Genomic DNA, 22,629 nt, shown 5'->3' on the forward strand with positions numbered 1-22,629 from the left:
GACAGCTGGTCTGTAGTTACATGGGGAAAATATATCTAAGCACCCTGAGTTTTATGCCTGCTTATTAGTTGTCTACACTATAACAAGTGAGAGAACTAGAGAGAAGACAGATGGTTTGTGGAGCTTTGCTGACTTTCTAAATGGCTCCTTGGCACAGTTACTCTGGCTTCTGCCTCCCTGAGGGCTGGGATGACAGTGTAAGTAGAAATGCCCCTGATAATTAAGAACATTCTGAAAAAGTGATGCCTCGGAATTCCTAGCCCCTGCTGTATGATGCATCAATATGGTGAGCCTTCATTGTCTCCAGTCACAGGATTTACCCTTGTGATAGACACGATCATAGAACAACTTGCACTATAATGATGCAATATTTAAAGATTTTAAGTAATATTAAAGAATACAAGTACAGTAGTTGCTTAAAGGAAATTATTACTAAATTTTTAATCATTTGAAGGAAAATTAGTAAGTTTATTAATTATCTATAGTATAGCCTTTTCTCATTCTTCTCTTTCGACTTGTGTTGCTTTTTCATTCCTTTAAAGTAAAAGGCAGAGTAAAAAAGTAGAAAGGAAATTCTGTTTGCTTTCAGTAGTTATTATAAAGGTGTGTGTGTGTGTGTATGTGTGTGTGTTTCAGTGTGTAAGTGTGGGAGATTCAAACTGTTTTCTAAAAAGTTGTTTACATGCCTTTTCTGTGGGATGTGCTCTGTAGCTGTGTGGCTTTAGAGAAGTTGCTTAATATACTTCAACCTTATTTTCTTTAAATATTTTTTTCTATTTACTTTTTAGGTGTTGATGGACACAACACAATGCCTTTATTTTTATGTGGTGCTGAGGATCAAACCTGGGTCCTGCCCGTGCTAGGCGAGCGCTCTACCACTGAGCCAAAATCCCAGCCCCAACCTTATTTTTTTATTGATTAAAAGGAGTCAAATGCCTACATACCCATCTCACAGGATTCTTAACACAGTTTATTAAAAATTTTTATGCAAAAATGCTTTGTAAATTTCAAAGTTCTGTTAAGATAGATAGATAGATAATAGATAGATAGATATAATTTTAGAACTGTTTTTTTCATTAAAGATATCTGATCTATTGCTATAGAAGTGAAATGAACATATTTCTGCAATATCATATGCACCTTTTAAAAAGCCAGTTATTGCAAAAATAAAATCCAGTTTTTTTAAAAATGTACTCCCTTAAAATGGAAAGAATGATGTTATTTTGAGAAAGTTGTTTTAAGGAATCAGTTGTTTTTTGAACATCTTTGTAAAGCAAGGATCACAGAATTGGGGAGTCATGAATACCTGAATATCCTGTGACTGACTGACTGGTTTTTTTGAAGTTTCACAAAACCTCTAACTAGCTTTTTGATCCAGTCTTGTAGGAGCTTTCTCTCTTTGTTTTGGTTTTCTCACTTATAAAATGTGGGAAATAATTTATATTCTGTCATAGGAGTACTGTGATGTTATTATTGTTATTCTTTCACTAAAGTTATTTATAACCATTTCTCTTAGTTTTTCTGTGAATTCAGATTTCTACACATTGGACTTGCTTAAATTACTTCCATTTAAGGCATGTTTTCAATTCTATTTGGGGGAAAGGGATGAGATCTTGTTGTTTTTTACTGTAACTACACAATCTTGCAAAATCATTTCCTAACATTTTCCCAGGAATAAAGAGTAGTACATTTGGTTATACAGTTCCATCATTCCATTAGAAGCTAAATGATAAGCATGAGAATACAGTGACATCAATTGTTAAGGCCTGTACATTATTCATTTAACATCTGCTGTTGTTTTTTTTTTTTTTGTTCCCAGTGGGGGAATTAATTACAACACATCAGCACATTTTTTCATGCTTTGTATTAAGCATTTAAAAGTCATTTATTGTATTATTAATACTATTTTATTTCTGCTTGTTTGGCAGCACCTGAAGTTATCAATGCCCACGACTATAGCCAGCAGTGTGACATTTGGGGCATAGGTGTCATAATGTATTATTTGTAAGTAGCCTGCTTATTGTACAGGGTAAAATAAATGGATAGACTCTGATGGTAGAATGACAATGATTTTAAATTAGAACTGAGCGATATATTTTTTAAAAAGTGATTTAAAAACCAAATGGAGAGTCATTCTAAAAAGTTCTCTTATTAGTTATCAGGTTCATCCCTTAGGTATTTTTTAATATTATAAATTTATAACTTTCAGCTTTGCTTTTCATTGATCTATAATTGCAACAATACACTATATAATCTGAGCAAAGTGAAAAACTGTCCTAAACACTTTCCTGATCCCTTTTTACAAATCAAGAACTTCTTTGTATTTTTTCATAATCTTAGTCCATCAGGTATAGGAAGGTACTGCAGCTTGGCCGTAGAGCTACCCATGTTGGCAGGACATATGTGGGGAGTGGCACTAACTAGGTAGAAATTTGTTCAGGGTCTAGGGAGTGCTCTGCATTTCCTAGTTCTTTTAATGTTACTGGAGACTACAGTGATTCTTCTTCCTCACTCTAGATTCAGTCAAACCCAAAGTCTTGTGATTTTTTTTCCTTTGAAGTATCCTTAACTATTTGATTTCTCTTCACCTTTATCATTTCTCTTTATAATCCCTTTTCTATAACATTACAGTGTCTTGTCTTTCTGTCTGTTCTTCCTGCTCTGGTCACCCTCCACAGTTAATCTTGCTGCTATTAAGGTTGTCTTTCTTTCTCTCTTTTTTAATATTTACTTTTAAGTTTTAGGTGGACACAATATCTTTATTTTATATTTTATGTGGTGCTGAGGATTGAACCCAGTGCCTCATGCAGGCTAGGCGAGCACTCTACCACTGAGCCACAACTCCAGCCCTTAAGGTTGTCTTTCTAAATATAAATTTGATCATACTATTTCTTGATTTAAAAACCTCTGATAATTACTCCTTGCTATAGAAAAGTATCAGAGCAAACTGGCATGGCATAGCTTAGCAAATCTTTCATGACCTGTCTCCAGCATGCCTTTCCTATTTTGGCCTAGGTGTATGTTCCTATGTACCTACCCTATTTTGTGGCCACTCTAGATTACTCAAACACACCCTGCGCTGCTTGCCTTTGGATGTGTGTGCATGTGTGCACCCATGCATACATGTATTCTTTTCTACAAACCTCTCTCCTGAGTGGGCCCAGTTCAAACATTCAAGTCATCTGTTTTGTACTTGTGTAAATATGATAATTGTTTACTTTGATGTGTGAACATAATGTATTTTGAAACTATAATTATATAGATTGTATACCTGTTTTTCTTGCTCTAAATTTCATGAAGAACAGAGATTTTATGTTATTCATCTTTGTATACCTGATATTTAATACAATAACAGGCACGTGTTCATGTGCTCAATATGTTTGCTAAATTGAATTAAGTGAATTGACTAAGAGGTGTTCTGAAAAGTTAGTGACCATTGTTCTGCCTCTTGGTGAGTATGAATGTTTTATGTTGATGCAACATTAGTTTTATGGTCATATTGAAGATTTCACTACTTACTACCTCTTCCAGATGGTTTCTAAATATTGACATCACAGTAGTTACATTTTCACAGCTCTGTGAAATGGAATACACAGGCAGTAGAAATTGGATGATGTTATTGTAGCTGTAACTCAGTTTGGTCAACACACATCATTGCATATACAGCAAAAAGTATAAATGTATTTGCAAAATTTTTGACCATTGTTTTGTGCTGACTAGAATCATAGTGCAAAAATTTTGAGCCCCAGTCTTTAACTAAAATATAACTCTTTTAAATTAAGCTTTTATACTCATAAGACATTCTAAGCAAGTCAAATATAATATGTATAATCAATTATTCTACAATTCACATGGTGTTTGCTTGCTGCTGCCTTTTAAAATTTTTGTTTATTTATTTTTGCTGTACTGGGGATTGAGTCCAGGGCCCCTCATGTACTAGGCAAGTGCTCTACCACTAAGCTACATTTTCAGTGTTTTCTTCTTAGTTTGAATTTGATGTTAAGGCAAGTGAGTATATTACATATCTTTAAAATCTTTCTCTTTCTTAAAGATATCATTTTAATTGTTTTGCTCCAGAGTGTAGCTGCATAACTTCATAATGGCTTCTTCTATTTTTTAAGGTATTCTTCCTTATCTAATCAGTGCATACTCATTAATCTGTCTGATCCCAGTCGTGTTATAGATAATTCCTTCACCAGGAACACAAACACATTACCTTCTCCAGGGGGGTTATTTTCTTGTTTATCAGTTAGTTACCTTGGATTCATTTCTACTTAATTGGACAATGATAATATTCTTTCACAAGGTGCAATTAACAAAAATAAATACTTTCTGTGGTTACTATCATCTGCTGTTTTGATTCCTATGGATACAAAAGAAAAGGATAGGAGGACTTAAAGAGGCATTTTTTTTCATGTCTTGGATTCCCTTTTCTGAATGTGCAAGAAAATTGCCATCATAAAATTTCATATGCTGCTGATTGACCAACCATTAGATACATTTTACGTAAATAAACTTGCAAAGGACTGAAAAAAGTGGACTTTTAAAAATGTAGCCCTTAAGCTATAGTTGCATGCTCATCAGAGCAGCTAAGGAATTGGGGGATTCGCATATCACTGGTTGATAACAGACTCAATGAGCTGGGCTTTTGCTGGCCTGTACTTGTTATAATACATAGTAATCGTCCATAAGGCCATTTTTCTGCCCTTTATTTTTATGACTTTTAAAATCATGTTTGTAAACCAAAAATAGCAAGGCGAATAAGATGAGTGAGAGGCAGGTCAGAAAGTTCTGTATAAATTTTAAGTATTAAAATGAAGGTTCCATAGCAATTTGATAAATACTGACCTCTTAACAAGATACTTCTGGTAAATGAAGAGCTCTAATCATCCAGCCTAGTTTGATAAACCAGTAGGATGAAAGTAACTTTAGTTCCTGGGAAAGTAATCATCATGAAAAACATTTATCAAATTTGACTTATTCAGAAATGTTCATGAGTTAGATTTTTGGAGAACTTGGAAAACATCACTAAAGAAAATCAGTAAAAAATGTAACTATAATTACTGAAGTATAGAATATATAAACAGGCCCAGGTTTACTTTATAATATACTTCTGTGGTTTTACTGATGTTGGTTGTTGTGTATACTCAGCTTTCACTCTTTCAGAACAAGGGTCAAATCATCATTTGATTTTCCTCATCCAAGCCTTCATTTCGTACACAATGATTAATGAGTTGTGGCCATTTTAATGGCTTTTTTGGCTTTGTCTCAGAGCCTATAGAAATTATCAGCATTGTCTTTATTTATTTATTTATTTATTTTTGTTTGTGTAGTATTTCACCATGAATAAAACTCTTATATAGTCATTCTACTCTCTAAACTCTCATTAGATTCTAACAACTCATTGTATATTTTCATAAGTTCAGTTTCCATTATGTATCTTAAGCCATTGCCTTACCCTTGCTCACATCAAACTGTATCTCCCCTATTAGCTGCTCCTGTTACACTGTAATTAGACTCATACACTTCCTGTATTTGAACCCCATTTAAGCTTATGTTTCCTCACCTGGAAGAGCTTTAGATCATTTGCAAATCTGAAGGTTTCAGTGTATATATGTATACTTCCTCTGCCAGATCATTCTTACACCTGGAGAGATCTCTTCTTCATTTCTGTAAACATAAAAAACCACTATTTCAAAGACCTGCAGAAACTTAATTTGCAATGGCTTTATTTTGATTACATTTTAAATATTTAAACAAAATAATTGCCTTTGTTTAGGTTATGTGGAGAAGCACCCTTCTTGGCAAACTCAGAAGAAACCCTTTTTGAGTTAATAAAAAAGGGAGAACTACATTTTGAAAATCCAATCTGGAATTCCATCAGTGATTGTGGTAAGTATAGACTTGTTGTTATTTACTAACGCAAATATAATTATTATAAGAAAGTGGGCCAGTCGTAAAACTGCTTTACATCTCTATTTAGTCATAACATTTACTTTGGAAATAAATGCTAGTTACTTATAGAAATAGTGATATCTTCACTATGATTATTCATAATCAAAACTTCCCCAAGCCAGAAAATACATAGTAAAAATTGAAGAGAAAATTTGCTGATCTCTAGCTGATTTTTACTATAGACCATTAAATGAGGTAGTTTATGCAATAAAACTTCACTTTAGGCTTTTTAAAAATGTATTAGGTATTTTTACTGATAATACTTGGAATCTTTCTCTTATATTATACAGACCTAATCCTAAATAAATTAGAAAATATATGACATTAATTGTAGTTAAGAGAAATAAAATTTTTCAGGACTTTTCCCTTATTTGCAGCCAAAAGTGTTTTGAAACAACTTCTGAAAGTAGATCCAGCTCACAGAATTACCGCTAAGGAACTACTAGATAACCAGTGGTTAACAGTAAGTTGTAATAATACTTTTTTTCTATTTCTGACATGGTGCCCTTGTTCACATCTTTTCATTTGGCTTTGTAGTTTTGCATATACTCAAGTTAAAAAAGGTTGAGTCTTACCAGAAGTGGTGGCACACTATTATAATCCCAGGGTCTTGGGAGGCTGAGGTGGGAGGATATCAAGTTCAAAGCCAGCCTAAGCAACTTAGTGAGGCCCTAAGTAACTCAGTAAGATCCTGTCTCAAAATAAAATACAAAAAAAGGCAAATAAAATACAAAAAAGGGCTTGAGGTCTGGGGTTGGTGCTCAGTAGTAGGGTGCTCAGCAGTAGAGTGCTCACACTTGTTGAGACCCTGGGTTCGATTCTCAGCATCACATAAAAATAAATAAGTAAAATAAAGGTATTGTGTCCAACTACAACTAAAAAAAATGAATATTTTTTTTAAAAAGGGCTTGGGATGTGGCTCTGTGGTTAGTTAAGTGTGTTGGATAAACATATAACGGCAGCAGCACCCCAGAGAAAAACCCCAGCATGGCGTCTTCTCCTCTTTGTTTCTTTCACTGGCGCGAAACGTTCCCACCGGCACCAATGTTCAAATCCTGCTGGTGGGAAGCCTTAGCCCCAATTAGAATTAACTTCTTGGGCTCCGGAACTGACATATGGAAGAGCTTGCCAATAAACGGGCGACTGTTATCTACCTCAGCCCTGCGACCTCTCCTTAGACCTATATAAACACACAGCCTTTTGTAATAAAGTGGAAACCTCTTTGGTAATCTGTGTTGTGTGGTGCGGCATTTTTCCAGTCTTACAAAGTGCCCTAGGGTTCAGTCCCCAATTATTAAATCTTGACACACTTCTGAATTGAGCATTTTCAAATTGTTAAAACTGTTACCATAGTTGTTCATATATATTTATAGGTGCTTAAATGAACTTTGCTCTGTTATTTGTCTTGAAGATATCATGTCCAGTAGAACAGGGTTGAGAAATGTTCATTATTGAAGCTGTGGAATATTGAAGCAGTCTCTGTAGTTCAGTGATATAAAGCAGTGGAACCATGCACCTCTCTTTTAACTCTTGGATATAAGGAATCTTCGGAGATTCAGAAAAGTGAAAGTCTCCAAACAGTGGATGTTATCTAGTTTTGAATCTTAAGTAATTGTTTATTTACATATTGTTTTCCACCATTAGATTAAATACCTTGAGCATAGACCCAGTACCTTTCCTCTGTATCCTTGCTCCCAGAATATCAACCTGGCCATAGCAGGAATTTTGGAAGAAGCTGCTTCTTACCTCTCAGTTTTTCTTTTTCTTTTCTCTCTCTTCTCTTATAATAAGAATCCTGATGGTTAGCTGGAAACTTTTGCTATCTAGTTAAGACTTTATACCCCAGTCTTCTTTGCTAATCATCATGATGGTCAGTAAGATGTGAAAGGAAACGGGTATATTTTCACTTTATATGGCGAGAGGATAGCATTGTTTATGCCCTTCCTGTTTCCTAGTTACTGGAATAATGATGTGGTGGCTGGAGTTTGAGTAGTCATTTCATTTTAAAAATTTATTTTAATTGGTGCAACTCAGTTATACAGAATGGTAGTTTCCGTTATGGCATATTTGCACATACTTAAAATCCATGGTTTTGGCAGTGGAAACAGATGATGGAAGGGAGCAAGGCAGTAAGTTCTGATCTCCTCACAACACAGAAAGGAAAAGCAGAATTGAGAAAACTTTATTACAAGCTTATCTCTAGATTTGAGGAACCATGTAGAATAATAGCAACAATTTTTTTTTTTTTTTTTTGCTTTTCTAATCAGGTTGGCTCTGAAGTGATTATAGTAAATAAGGTTCAGTGGCATCTCTTAAAATGGGCTGATATTGGGATCAGCAGAGGAAACACATTGATTAAAGATATCACTACCTGGATATTTGCCTAGGGCTCTTAAGAGAAAGAAACTCACAAAATATTCCCTTACTTAAAAAAAGTGAGAACTATACCAACAGATGGATAGACATACAAACAGTATGGAAAAGCAAGGGAATATGTCATACCAAACAGCTCTTAATGCTTGAACAACTTGACTCCATCAACACCATAGTGGAGGAATTTAGAAAGTTCATAGTTAAAATGTTCTATGAGTTAAATGATGATGTAAAGAGTGAAATCGGAGACAAAAATACATGAAGTAAAAGATCATTTCAATAAAGAGATAAAGATTCTGAAAAAGAACTAAATGGAAATCCTGGATATGAAAGACTCAATAAACCAAATAAAGGCTGGGGTTGTGGCTCAGTGGTGGAATACTTGCCTAACGTGTGTGAGGCACTGGGTTCTATCCTTAGCACCACATAAAAAATAAAAATAAAGGTATTGTGTCCATCTACAACTAAAAAAATATTTAAAAAAATAAGCCAAATAAAAATGCAATGCAAAGCATCACCAGATCATTTTAAAGATAGATTTTTCAGACTCAAAAACAAAGTGTATAATCTTTTTAATTGTCAATGGACCTTTATTTTTATTTATTTATATGTGACTGAGAATTGAACTGAGTGCCTCACACATGCAAGGCAAGTGCTGTACTACTGTGCTACAATTCCAGCCCTAAAGTGTATAATCTTGAAAATGAAGTTGACCATAAAGAAAAGATATTAAGAGACCATGAACAGAATATTCAAGAAATCTGGGATAATATTAAAAGCCCAAATTTAAGAATTATCAGGGGGAGATTAAGGCTCTGAAATACAAGCTAAAGCAATGCAAATCTTTTTTTTAATGTTTTTTACTTACAGGTAGACAATATCTTTATTTTACTTTTATGTGGTGCTGAGGATCAAACCCTCAGTGCCTTGTGAATGGTAGGCAAGCACTCTACCTCTGGGCCATAACCCCAGCCCGTGCAAAATCTTTTTAATGAAATAATATCAGGAAAACTTCCAAATCTAAGAATGAAATGGAAATTCAAATACAAGAGGCATATAGGACCCCAAATATACAAAATCACAATATGCCAATACCAAGACACATTATAATGAAAATGCCTAACATACAGAGTAAGGATAGGATTTGTAGGGAGGGAGAGCATGGGAGGAAAATTACCTCATAGGGAATAGGGGTGGGAGGGAAAGGGAGGGAGAAGGGGAATAGCAAGGATAGTGGAAGGAGACGGTCATCATTATACAAAATACATGTATGAAAATGTGAATTTGGTGTCAACATACCTTATATACAAACAGAGATATGATAAATTGTGGTATAAAGGTGTATTAAGAATTGTAATGCAAAAAAATAAGAGCTCATATATAATGGCATAATTTGGCATGAGCATACTTTATATACAGAGTTACAAAAAATTGTGCTGTGAATGGATAATTATGAATGCAATGCATTCAACTATTGTCATATATGTAAGAAATAAAATAAAATAAAATAAAATGTACAAGAGAAAGATGGCTGGTCACATTTAGAGGTAAACTAGTACAAATTTCTTTTTTTTTTTTTTAAGAGAGAGAGAGAGAATTTTTTAATATTTATTTTTTAGTTTTCGGTGGACACAACATCTTTGTTTGTATGTGGTGCTGAGGATCGAACCCGGGGCCACACGCATGCCAGGCGAGCGCGCTACCGCTTTAGCCACATCACCAGCCCACTAGTACAAATTTCAACTGATTTCTCAACCCAGACCCTAAAAGACAGGAGGGCTTGGAATAATATAGATGAAGCTCTGAAAGAAAATGGATGCCAACCAAGAAGACTATATCCAGAAAAATTAAGCTTCAGAATTGAAGATGAAATAAAAACATTCCAATATAAACAGAAGCTAACAGAATTCGTAACTAGAAAGCTTGTACTACAAAACATATTTGAAATATTTCACAAAGAAGAAATGAAAAATAAAAATGAAAACCAGCACAGGGAGGAACTACACTAGAATAGTCAATTAAAGGAGAATCAAGTCTGATTTAAACATTAGAAATAAATCAAAATGGCAGAAACTAAAAATCATCTCACAATAATAACTTTTTCTTTTTGTTCTAAACTTTTTAATTGAAAAACATAGATTGGTAGATTGGATTAAAAAACAAGACCCAACAATATGCTATCTATAAGAAACTCAACTCATAGGCAAAACATCCATAGACTGAAGGTGAAAGGATGGGAAAAGACATAACATTCACATGGGACTCAAAACCCAGCAGCAATAGCTATTCTTATATTAGATAAAGAGTGAACTTCAAGCCAAAATTAATCAGAAGAAACAAAAAATGTCACTTCATAATGCTTCAGGGAATCATATAACAAGAAGATATAATGATTATAAATATTTATGCCCCAAATAATGAAACATACATAATTATGCCCCATACATGAAACAAATCCTTCTAAATATTAAGAATCAAATTGACCACAATACAATAATACTGGGTGACTTTAACATGCCTCTCTTACCACTGGATAAATCATCCAAATATAAAATAAGTTTCTACAGAACTAAAGGATACAATTAATAATATGAACTTAATAGACATCTATAGACTATTTCATTCATCAATGACTGAATTCACTTTATTCTGACCAGCACATGGAATATTTTCTATTACAGATCATATTTTAGGTCACAAGTCAAATCTTTGCAAATAGAAAAAACTACATATAATGCCTTGCATTCTATCAGATCATAATGGGATGAAATTAGAAATCAATGATAAGGAGTGAGACTGGAGGGGTGAGAACATGGCGGCGAGAGGGGAGGCAGTGCTTTCAGTACCTCCTCAACAACGGGGTCAGAGAGACGCATGGATACGCTTAGATTCGACCTGCTGAGAAACTCCTAGCAAAATTCCACTAAAGAGAGACCGGCCGGGAATTGGAAGGATTTTTGGAGGTGACAGTCTGCGCTAGACGAGTGAATCTCCGCCACGCAGCGCAGAGGTCCAGACCCGCCAGCCGCTGCCCGCGCGACTCGGCGACTGTCGGCTGCCTGCACGCGGCCCCCGCGTCAGGGCGGATAGCCTCCGAGGCGCAGCGCAGCAGGAGCAGTGCAGGGACTCTAGGAAGAGGTCTCTCGCCAAGCCTTCATGAAATAGCAAACCGGGAGCTGAAACCAACCAGACAGACCATTCCCACCCCTCCCTTCGGACACTCCGGCAAGGAGCCTGGGGCCCGCCATAGCAGAGTGGTGACATCACCAGAGTTCCGCCGACAGAATTCCTTCCCAGCGGAATCCACATTAGCAGGTGTGTGACTCCCACCCCCTCCAGATACAAGCAGCCAGGAAACCACCGGGGGCGTGTCTGTAGGGAAGCAGAGGGGATTCCAGATCCCCACCTCCCCTTAACACCAGCAGCGACACCCAAGATCTTAGCCGCCAGTTTCTGGGGGCGTGCCCACCAAAGGGGTCCGGAAAAATTAAACTGTTGGTTCCCAGATCACCCCACCACAGCACTGGGGCTTAATTGAATGACAGAGAGGGTGTTCATCGTTCGGGATATAGGACACGCGGTGGGGCTGCAAGTGTAATCAGATCCTTGGGGAACCGCCTCTGGTGAACAGGACCTGGCTGGCTGGCTGGGAGGAGGAACAGGGGGAGGGGCCGGATAAGTGAAAGGGCTATGGACTAACAGGATTGAGAGGCTCCCAGGAGCCACCGTACAGGGATTTCTGTCAGCACATAGAGGGCAGAAGCTCGGCTCAGAGGGCACAGCTCCGCCTATTGGAAGAGAAGAAAATGGGATTCAGCCATAGAACAGGGGATGCCAGCATGGCAGAGATCTGATGTCATCGGAGAGCGGCCGAGGTGAAAACTTCATCGGTGCCAGCGGCGACGGAAACAGTTGGTCCACTGGTAGGGAGGGTGAGTCACAGATACCCGAGTCTCTCTCGCTTTGTCGTCGAGCCAGAGGGGAGGAGAGGGGCTGCCGCCCGCACCCGCAAAGTAGGCAGACCTGCGACCAACCAACCTGCAGATCAGGCCCAGCGGTCTGCAGGCGTGGTAGGAGGGGCAGGGCAGAGCCACCGCCCGCGCCGGCAAGGTAAGCAGACCTGCGACAGACCGGTGGATCAGGCCCAGCGGCCTGCCAGCGTGGTACACACTTCATCCCAACTGGAGTAGGGGCAGAGCAGAGCCTTCGCCCGCGCCCAGATCAGGCCCAGCAGCCCGCCTGTGTGGTGGTCAAGTGACCCCAATTGGAGTGGGGGCGGAGCGGAACTGACACCCAGCCCGCAAGGTGGGCAGACCTGCGACCAACCTGCAGATCAGGCCTAGCGGTCCCCGGGCGTGGTAGGAGGGGCAGGGCAGATCCTCCGCCCCCACCTGCAAGGTAGGCAGACCTGCGACAGAACGGGGGATCAGGCCCAGGGGTCCGCGGGCGTGGTAGACACCTCACACCAATTGGAGGAGGGGCAGAGCTGAGCCCCTGCCCGCACCTGCAAGGGAGACTTTTCAACTATACAAGAGCAATATAAATATATAGGGGGGGAAAAACTTTCAAAAACACAACAGTTTCACCAAGAAGAAAGAAACGCAAGCAGTATGAAAAGACAAGGAAAGAAAGGACTACAAGCAATGCAGGTCAGCTCAACTTTAGAAGAGGTAACAGCTGCAGCAGATGGAATGTCAGATAAAGAATTCAGGATATATATGCTTCAGATGATCTGGAGTATCAAGGAAGAAATTAGACAGCAAAATCAGACAATGAAAGATCACTTCGACAAGGAATTACACAAACAAATCCAGGAAGCAAAGGATCAACTATACAGGGAGATAGAGGTTATAAAAAACAAACAAACAGAAATCCTAGAAATGCAGGAAGCAATAAACCAACTTAAAAACTCAATTGAGAGTACTACCAGCAGAGTAGAACACTTAGAAGATAGAACATCAGACAATGAAGACAAAGTATTTGAACTTGAAAAGAACATAGACAGCTCAGCAAGATTGTTAAGAAACCATGAGCAGAACATCCAAGAAATATGGGATAACATTAAGAGACCAAACTTAAGAGTCATTGGGATACAGGAAGGTATAGAACTCCATACCAAAGGAATGAGCAATTTATTCAAGGAAATAATACGAGAAAACTTCCCAGACTTGAAGAATGAGACAGAATCCCAAATTCTAGAAGCCTACAGGACGCCGAATGTGCAAAATTATAAGAGATCCACACCTAGACACATTATAATGAAGATGCCCAACATACAGAATAAGGAGAGAATTTTAAAAGCTACAAGAGAAAGGAAGCAGATTACATTTAGGGGCAAGCCAATCAGGATAACAGCTGATCTTTCAACACAGACTCTGAAAGCTAGAAGATCCTGGAATAACATATTTCAAACACTGAAAGAAAATGGGTTCCAACCAAGAATTGTGTATCCAGCGAAATTAAGCTTCAGGATGGAAGATGAAATTAAAACCTTCCACGACAAACAAAAGTTAAAAGAATATGCAGCTAGAAAACCATCTCTTCAAAACATCCTCGGCAAAACATTACAGGAAGAGGAAATGGAAAATAACAATGAAAACCAACAGTGGGAGGTAGGACAGTAAAGGGGGGGGGATAATCAAAGAGGAAAACAAACCATGTTTAGTAACATAAATAAACAAATATGGCTGGAACAACAACCCATATCTCAATAATAACCCTAAATGTTAATGGCTTAAACTCACCAATTAAGAGACACAGGCTAGTAGAATGGATCTCAAAACAAGACCCAACAATATGCTGCCTACAGGAGACGCATTTGATAGGAAAAGACATACATAGGCTGAAGGTGAAAGGTTGGGAAAAATCATATCACTCATATGGACTTCGGAAACAAGCAGGAGTGTCCATACTCATATCAAATAAAATAGATTTCAAGCCAAAGTTAATCAAAAGGGATAAAGAGGGACACTACATACTGCTTAAGGGAACCATACACCAACAAGACATAACAATCATAAATATATATGCCCCAAACAATGGTGCAGCTATGTTCATCAAACAAACTCTTCTCAAGTTCAAGAGTCTAATAGACCACCATACAATAATCATGGGAGACTTCAACACACCTCTCTCGCCACTGGACAGATCTTCCAAACAAAAGTTGAATAAGGAAACTATAGAACTCAATAACACAATTAACAACCTAGACTTAATTGACATATATAGAATATACCACCCAACATCAAGCAGTTACACTTTTTTCTCAGCAGCACATGGATCCTTCTCAAAAATAGATCATATATTATGTCACAGGGCAACTCTTAGACAATATAAAGGAGTAGAGATAATACCATGCATCCTATCTGATCATAATGGAATGAAACTGAAAATCAACGATAAAAGAAGGAAGGAAAAAGCATACATCACTTGGAGAATGAACAATAGGTTACTGAATGATCAATGGGTTATAGAAGACATCAAGGAGGAAATTAAAAAATTCTTAGAGATTAATGAAAACACAGACACAACATATCGGAATCTGTGGGACACATTGAAAGCAGTTCTAAGAGGAAAATTCATTGCTTGGAGTTCATTCCTTAAAAAAAGAAAAAACCAACAAATAAATGATCTCATGCTTCATCTCAAAATCCTAGAAAAAGAAGAGCAAAACAACAGCAAAAGAAGTAGAAGGCAAGAAATAATTAAAATCAGAGCTGAAATTAATGAAATCGAAACAAAAGAAACAATTGAAAAAATTGACAAAACTAAAAGTTGGTTCTTTGAAAAAATAAACAAAATCGACAGACCCTTAGCCATGCTAGCGAAGAGAAGAAGAGAGAGAACTCAAATTACTAGCATACGGGATGAAAAAGGCAATATCACAACAGACACTTCAGAAATACAGAAGATAATCAAAAATTATTTTGAATCCTTATACTCCAATAAATTAGAAGATAGTGAAGGCATCGATAAATTTCTGAAGTCATATGATCTGCCCAGTTTGAGTCAGGAGGATATAGACAACCTAAACAGACCAATATCAATTGAGGAAATAGAAGAAACCATCAAAAGACTACCAACTAAGAAAAGCCCGGGACCGGATGGGTATACAGCAGAATTTTACAAAACCTTTAAAGAGGAACTAATACCAATACTTTTCAAGCTACTTCAGGAAATAGAAAAAGAGGGAGAACTTCCAAATTCATTCTACGAGGCCAACATCACCCTGATACCTAAACCAGACAAAGACACTTCAAAGAAAGAAAACTTCAGACCAATATCTCTAATGAACCTAGATGCAAAAATCCTCAATAAAATTCTGGCGAATCGGATACAAAAACATATCAAAAAAATTGTGCACCATGATCAAGTAGGATTCATCCCTGGGATGCAAGGCTGGTTCAATATACGGAAATCAATAAATGTTATTCACCACATCAATAGACTTAAAAATAAGAACCATATGATCATCTCGATAGATGCGGAAAAAGCATTCGACAAAGTACAGCATCCCTTTATGTTTAAAACTCTAGAAAAACTAGGGATAACAGGAACATACCTCAATATTGTAAAAGCAATCTATGCTAAGCCTCAGGCTAGCATCATTCTGAATGGAGAAAAATTGAAGGCATTCCCTCTAAAATCTGGAACAAGACAGGGATGCCCTCTCTCACCACTTCTGTTCAACATAGTTCTCGAAACACTGGCCACAGCAATTAGACAGACGAAAGAAATTAAAGGCATAAAAATAGGAAAAGAAGAACTTAAATTATCACTATTTGCAGATGATATGATTCTATACCTAGGAGACCCAAAAGGCTCTACAAAGAAACTATTAGAGCTAATAAATGAATTCAGCAAAGTGGCAGGATATAAAATCAACACGCATAAATCAAAGGCATTCCTGTATATCAGCGACAAATCCTCTGAAATGGAAATGAGGACAACCACTCCATTCACAATATCTTCAAAAAAAATAAAATACTTGGGAATCAACCTAACAAAAGAGGTGAAAGACTTATACAATGAAAACTACAGAACCCTAAAGAGAGAAATAGAAGAAGATCTTAGAAGATGGAAAAATATACCCTGTTCATGGATAGGCAGAACTAACATCATCAAAATGGCGATATTACCAAAAGTTCTCTATAGGTTTAATGCAATGCCAATCAAAATCCCAAAGGCATTTCTTGTAGAAATAGAGAAAGCAATCATGAAATTAATATGGAAAAATAAAAGACCTAGAATAGCAAAAACAATGCTAAGCAGGAAGTGTGAATCAGGCGGTATAGCGATACCAGACTTCAAACTATACTACAGAGCAATAGTAACAAAAACAGCATGGTACTGGTACCAAAACAGGCGGGTGGACCAATGGTACAGAATAGAGGACACAGAAACCAATCCACAAAACTACAACTATCTTATATTCGATAAAGGGGCTAAAAGCATGCAATGGAGGAAGGATAGCATCTTCAACAAATGGTGCTGGGAAAACTGGAAATCCATATGCAACAAAATGAAACTGAATCCCTTTCTCTCACCATGCACAAAAGTTAATTCAAAATGGATCAAGGAGCTTGATATCAAATCAGAGACACGCCGTCTGATAGAAGAAAAAGTTGGCTACGATCTACATACTGTGGGGTCGGGCTCCAAATTCCTCAATAGGACACCCATAGCACAAAAGTTAATAACTAGAATCAACAAATGGGACTTACTCAAACTAAAAAGTTTTTTCTCAGCTAAAGAAACAATAAGAGAGGTAAATAGAGAGCCTACATCCTGGGAACAAATCTTTACTCCTCACACTTCAGACAGAGCCCTAATATCCAGAGTATACAAAGAACTCCAAAAATTAGACAATAAGATAACTAACAACCCAATCAACAAATGGGCCAAAGACCTGAATAGACACTTCTCAGAGGAGGACATACAATCAATCAACAAGTACATGAAAAAATGCTCACCATCTCTAGCAGTCAGAGAAATGCAAATCAAAACCACCCTAAGATATCATCTCACTCCAGTAAGATTGGCAGCCATTATGAAGTCAAACAACAACAAGTGCTGGCGAGGATGTGGGGAAAAGGGTACACTTGTTCATTGCTGGTGGGACTGCAAATTGGTGCAGCCAATTTGGAAAGCAGTATGGAGATTTCTTGGAAAGCTGGGAATGGAGCCACCATTTGACCCAGCTATTCCCCTTCTTGGTCTATTCCCTAAAGACCTAAAAAGAGCATGCTACAGGGACACTGCTACATCGATGTTCATAGCAGCTCAGTTCACAATAGCAAGACTGTGGAACCAACCCAGATGCCCTTCAATAGACGAATGGATTAAAAAAATGTGGCATTTATACACAATGGAGTATTACTCTGCATTAAAAAATGACAAAATCATAGAATTTGCAGGGAAATGGATGGCACTAGAGCAGATTATGCTAAGTGAAGCTAGCCAATCCCTAAAAAACAAATGCCAAATGTCTTCTTTGATATAAGGAGAGTAACTAAGAACAGAGTAGGGACGAAGAGCATGAGAAGAAGATTAACATTAAACAGAGATGAGAGGTGGGAGGGAAAGGGAGAGAAAAAGGAAATTGCATGGAAATGGAAGGAGACCCTCAGGGTTATACAAAAGAACATACAAGAGGAAATGAGGGGAGAGGGAAAAATAATACAAGGGGGAGAAATGAAGGTCAGTAGAGGGGGTAGAGAGAGAAGAGGGGTGGGGAGGGGAGGGGAGGGGGGATAGTAGAGGATAGGAAATGTAGCAGAATACAACAGACACTAGTATGGCAATATGTAAATCAATGGATGTGTAATTGATGTGATTCTGCAATCTGTATATGGGCTAAAAATGGGAGTTCATAACCCACTTGAAGAAAAGTGTGAAAGATGATATATCAAGAACTCTGTAATGTTTTGAACAACCAACAATAAAAAAAAAAAAAAAAGAAATCAATGATAAGATAAAAACCCTGTCTAATACCTGGGGATTAAATAATACACTTTTGAATGATGAGTGGATAGCAAAGAAATCAGGGGAGAAATTAAAAACTACTTAGAGGTAAATAAGAATAGTAATACAACATATCAAAATCTTTGGGACAATATAAAGGCAGATCTAAGAGGAAAGTTCATAGCATTGAGCTGATATGTTAAAAGAAAAGGAAAGAGAAATAATAGAAAGATAACAAATAAATAATCTAACATTACATCTCAATACCCTATAAAAAGAAGAATAAACCAACATCAAAATCAGTAGAAGAGGAGCTGGGGTTGTGGCTCAGTGGTAGAGCACTCATCTAGCATGTGCAAGGCCCTGGGTTCAATCCTCAGCACCACATAAAAGTAAATAAAATAAAGGTATTGTGTTCAACTACTTCTAAAAAATAAATATTTTTAAAAATCAGTAGATGATAGGAAATTATTAAAATCAGAGCCTAAATCAATGAAATTGAGAGTAATAAAAAACAATACAAAAGATCAACAAAACAAAAAGTTGGTTTTTGTGAAAGGATAAATAAGGTGGATAAAACTTTAACCAAACTAACCAAAAGAAAGAGGGAAAAAACTAAAATTAACCAAATTCAAGATGAAAAAGGAAGTATCACTGTAGATACTACTGAAATTCAGAGGATCATCAGAAACTATTTTGAAATTTATACCCCAATAAGCTAGAAAAGCTTGAGAATATTGACAAATTCCTAGAGATATATGACCTACCCAAATTGAACCAGGAGGATACAGAAAACTCAAACAGATCAATATCAAGTAATAAATTTGAAGCCTTCCCCCCCCCCCCAAAAAAAAAAGCCTAGGACTAGATGGATTCTCAGCTTGAAGTACTACCAGAACTTTTTTTTTTCTGGTACCAGAGATTGAACCCAGAGCCACTTAAACACTGAGCCAACTCATTTTATTTATTTATTTATTTTTTTGAGACAGGATCTCACTAAGTTGCTCAGGGCCTTGCTAAGTTGCTGAGGCTTGCTATGAACTTGTGCCTCCTGTCTTGGTCTCCCGAGCCACTAGTAATTTTTATTTTTTTACCTGACAGTAGAATATATTTTGACATATCAAATATACATAGAGTGTATGTTTGATATTTTGACATATCAAACATACATGGAGTGTAACTTCCCATTTTTTTAGTTGTATATGCTGTGGAGTTACACTGGTTGTGTATTCATATATGAACATAGGAAATATCAACATAGCAATAGATGAAAAGAAATACATATGAAATATATTTTTTAGAAGTAAAAATGACAGAATTTGGTGATTGATTAGATGAACAATGAGGATAATATTCATTCATCAATGTCAAGAATTACATCCAGAGTTTGCTCTAACAACTGTTGCACAGTGGGGCCATTTACTGAGGTGTGGAAGACTGCTTGATGGGGAACAAGTGTGGTAAATCAAGAGTTCTACATTAGAAATTGTAAGTTTAAAATACCTACATGGCATTCAAGTAGATATATCAAATAGTTAATTGAATATGTGAGTCTGGAACTGGAGAATTCTGAACCAAAGATGTAAATTTGAGAATCATGAGTATGTAGATGCCATGTTAAGCCATTGGTCTGAAGAGATAAAATACAGATAGAGAGAAGAGGCCCTAGCAACATGCTTTTAAACACTACAACATTTAGAAAAGATCCAGATAAGTTTAGGTTCTGTAAACATACAGTGTATTACTGTTTTAAATTATCTAATTTTCCTTTGACAATTTTTGATCATTTCTTTGAATATCATATTTTTCTTTAAAGGCTAAAAAAATAGTCTTCACTCAAAAATGAATTATATCTGCCCTTTTTTGTGAATATGCTGATATCTCATAGGATTCTGTACAGTAATTATTTTTGGCCTACAGTAATTGTGCAAATGAGTTTGCAACTAGATAGATCATTGCAAAAATGTGCTGAGTAGATTTAGTAGTAAAGGAAAATAAAGTTGTAAAACAGATGGCGTGTCTTAAAAATTTATCTCTTCTCTGCACTGCACAACATTCGGGTTTGGCCATTTAATTATTTGTTTTCTAATTAGTATAACTTTATTTCTGGCTTTGGTCATTTTTCCAGAAGTCTCCATTTTTGATCCTCCGTAACATTTGTCTCTATGAAGTCTTTGCCAAATGGATAGAGAAGTGACAGATATTGTGTACTATATTGGACTATAGTGAGGAGTTCAGTGTATGAAATTTAGAATACTGGCATTTTACAAACTTCTAAAAGACAAAACTATTCTTCTTAACCACTTGAAGTCTTACTTCCTATAATTCATATCCTCTGTTTGAAATAATCAAAAGAAAACATGATCATTTTCTCAGTGCTTTACTGCTTTAGAATCAATCTATTTACACTGTCTTTTGCACTGCCTACCACCTAACAACATGTTTTTCAAAGACCGTAGTAGGCAAAAAATTATCTATGGCTTAATTTGTGTATATTGTGTATTTTGAAACGTTATATATCTGAAAAGTATTATGAGAAAAATAATTATTTCTCTATCTACATTTAAGTGAATGGACTTTAAAGTAAACATATGTTTTCATTCTGATTTCAAAAATTAAATGTTAGATGTAAGGAAAAACAGTAAAAAAAAAAAAAGTGCCTCTCCTGCAAAGGAAGAGTGTGATAATGACTACTGTTGCCAGGATTGTGTCTATTGTCCTATGTGTCTCTTGTATCTGTTTCTTCCTTTTTTCCTCTTTACCATCAATAGTGATTTAGGAGATAATTGTTTCTTATTAGACAGTTGCAATGACATCTTGGTATTTCTTCAGATCCTCTGGTGACAGGTAACACCAAAAATTTATATTTTAAAACTAGTTTCTCAAGAATTTCTTATGCCCGCTTACATTTTACAAACCATTGGTATAAGTTAAGAAAATTATTTTTAATCTATGCCTTATCATAAGATAGTCCCTAGTTTTGAGCTTTATTATTATTCACAGATTAAGTAAATCTTTCAACACTTTTTTTATGCCTACCATATGTTAGGTCCTGTGCTTTGTAGTAAAATATAGTTAAAGATATATAAGACATAAAGAATTTACAATATTGTAAGGAAAACAAGCTATGCATAAGATAAAATGCAAGGAAGAAAATGATAAATGACATAAGAAATTGCTAAATGGCTGGAGGTACAGAGGCAAGCAAGTGTGAAATCAGGAAGTTCAGTATGATTGACAGAAAACATGCTTGAAGGAAAGGAGTGGGAAATGAATCTACAAAAGGAAATAAAATTGTGAGGGGGCTTAAATCTTAGGTTAAAGAGTTTTAGCTTCTTCCTAGAATTAAGAACAATTGTATGCTCTTTGAAATGAAAGAAATTATTTTTATAATGCATCAGTCTCACAGGTGACTTATTTGAAATAGGACAATAGTCATTTAAATGTCTATACTGATTTTAATAAGTATCTTTTGATTTTAATCCATCAGACATTATCAGAGTACAAAGATTAATAGTCCCTCTCCTTGAATAATTAAGTTCCATTCTGCACTTTATAGTCATATTTTGCAAAGACACTTGTAATTGGGTGTCAGGCTGAATTTCACAATAGTCTTTCCTGATGTGTGAACAGGGCCCTTGCTCATTGATTTATAAAGTGTGTTCAGACTCTTATTATTATTATTATATTCTTAATTATATGTATATTTTATATATATATATATATAATATATATATATATGAATATGCTGTTGAGTAGATATTCGGTGAAGCTTTTTATAAAAATTATGTTAGGAAGAAGTTCATGAGCCAAGACACCTGGAGATTTATTTGATACTTAATTACTGATATATACTAAAAATACAACAGATATTTACTGAATTACTTCTTCTTACTGTGGGGGACACAGGATCAGTTTGGACAGTCCCTGTGGTCAGGTTGCCCACAGTTTTAGTAAAAGGTTTAAAACAAAACCACAGGAAGAGGATGATAAATCTACACAAATATATATGTAGCACTACTACTACTAAATTTACAATAAGAGAGCTATTATTCTTTTTAGGGAGTTATAAAAAAGTGCTTGAAAGTGAAGGTAATATGTGATCTGACTATAAAAAAATAGGTAAGCCTAGAAATTAGTTTTGGAGTTAGGATAAGAAGAAGGGGAATTCTAGATGGAAATAACTTCATAAAAGCTATGTAAAGACAAAAAAACATGAAGTATATTCAGAGACTAGTTAGTACTTTTCTCTTTCTAGACCTATAGAAACCATGTAGGGGAGTAGTAGTTAAGCTGGAAAAGCAGGAAAGAGATATTTTGCTCTTGGACATTGACTAA

At 36.2% G+C, this 22,629-nt stretch overlaps 1 protein-coding gene across 2 annotated transcripts in view; it reads left to right on the plus strand.

Moving 5' to 3' along the window:
• Positions 1 to 22,629, plus strand: part of Stk33 (serine/threonine kinase 33) — a 77,849-nt gene that overhangs the window by 21,698 nt on the left and 33,522 nt on the right. The window contains exons 8-10 of one of the 2 annotated variants that reach the window (XM_027942410.1): positions 1,929 to 2,004; positions 5,780 to 5,892; positions 6,333 to 6,422. In XM_027942410.1, coding sequence (XP_027798211.1) covers positions 1,929 to 2,004; positions 5,780 to 5,892; positions 6,333 to 6,422 — 279 coding nt within the window. The remainder of the gene's footprint in view (positions 1 to 1,928; positions 2,005 to 5,779; positions 5,893 to 6,332; positions 6,423 to 22,629) is intronic. The other variant, XM_027942409.1, reaches the window with a different exon arrangement.

Source organism: Marmota flaviventris, chromosome 9, assembly GCF_047511675.1.
Source record: "Marmota flaviventris isolate mMarFla1 chromosome 9, mMarFla1.hap1, whole genome shotgun sequence".
NCBI lineage: Eukaryota > Metazoa > Chordata > Mammalia > Rodentia > Sciuridae > Marmota > Marmota flaviventris.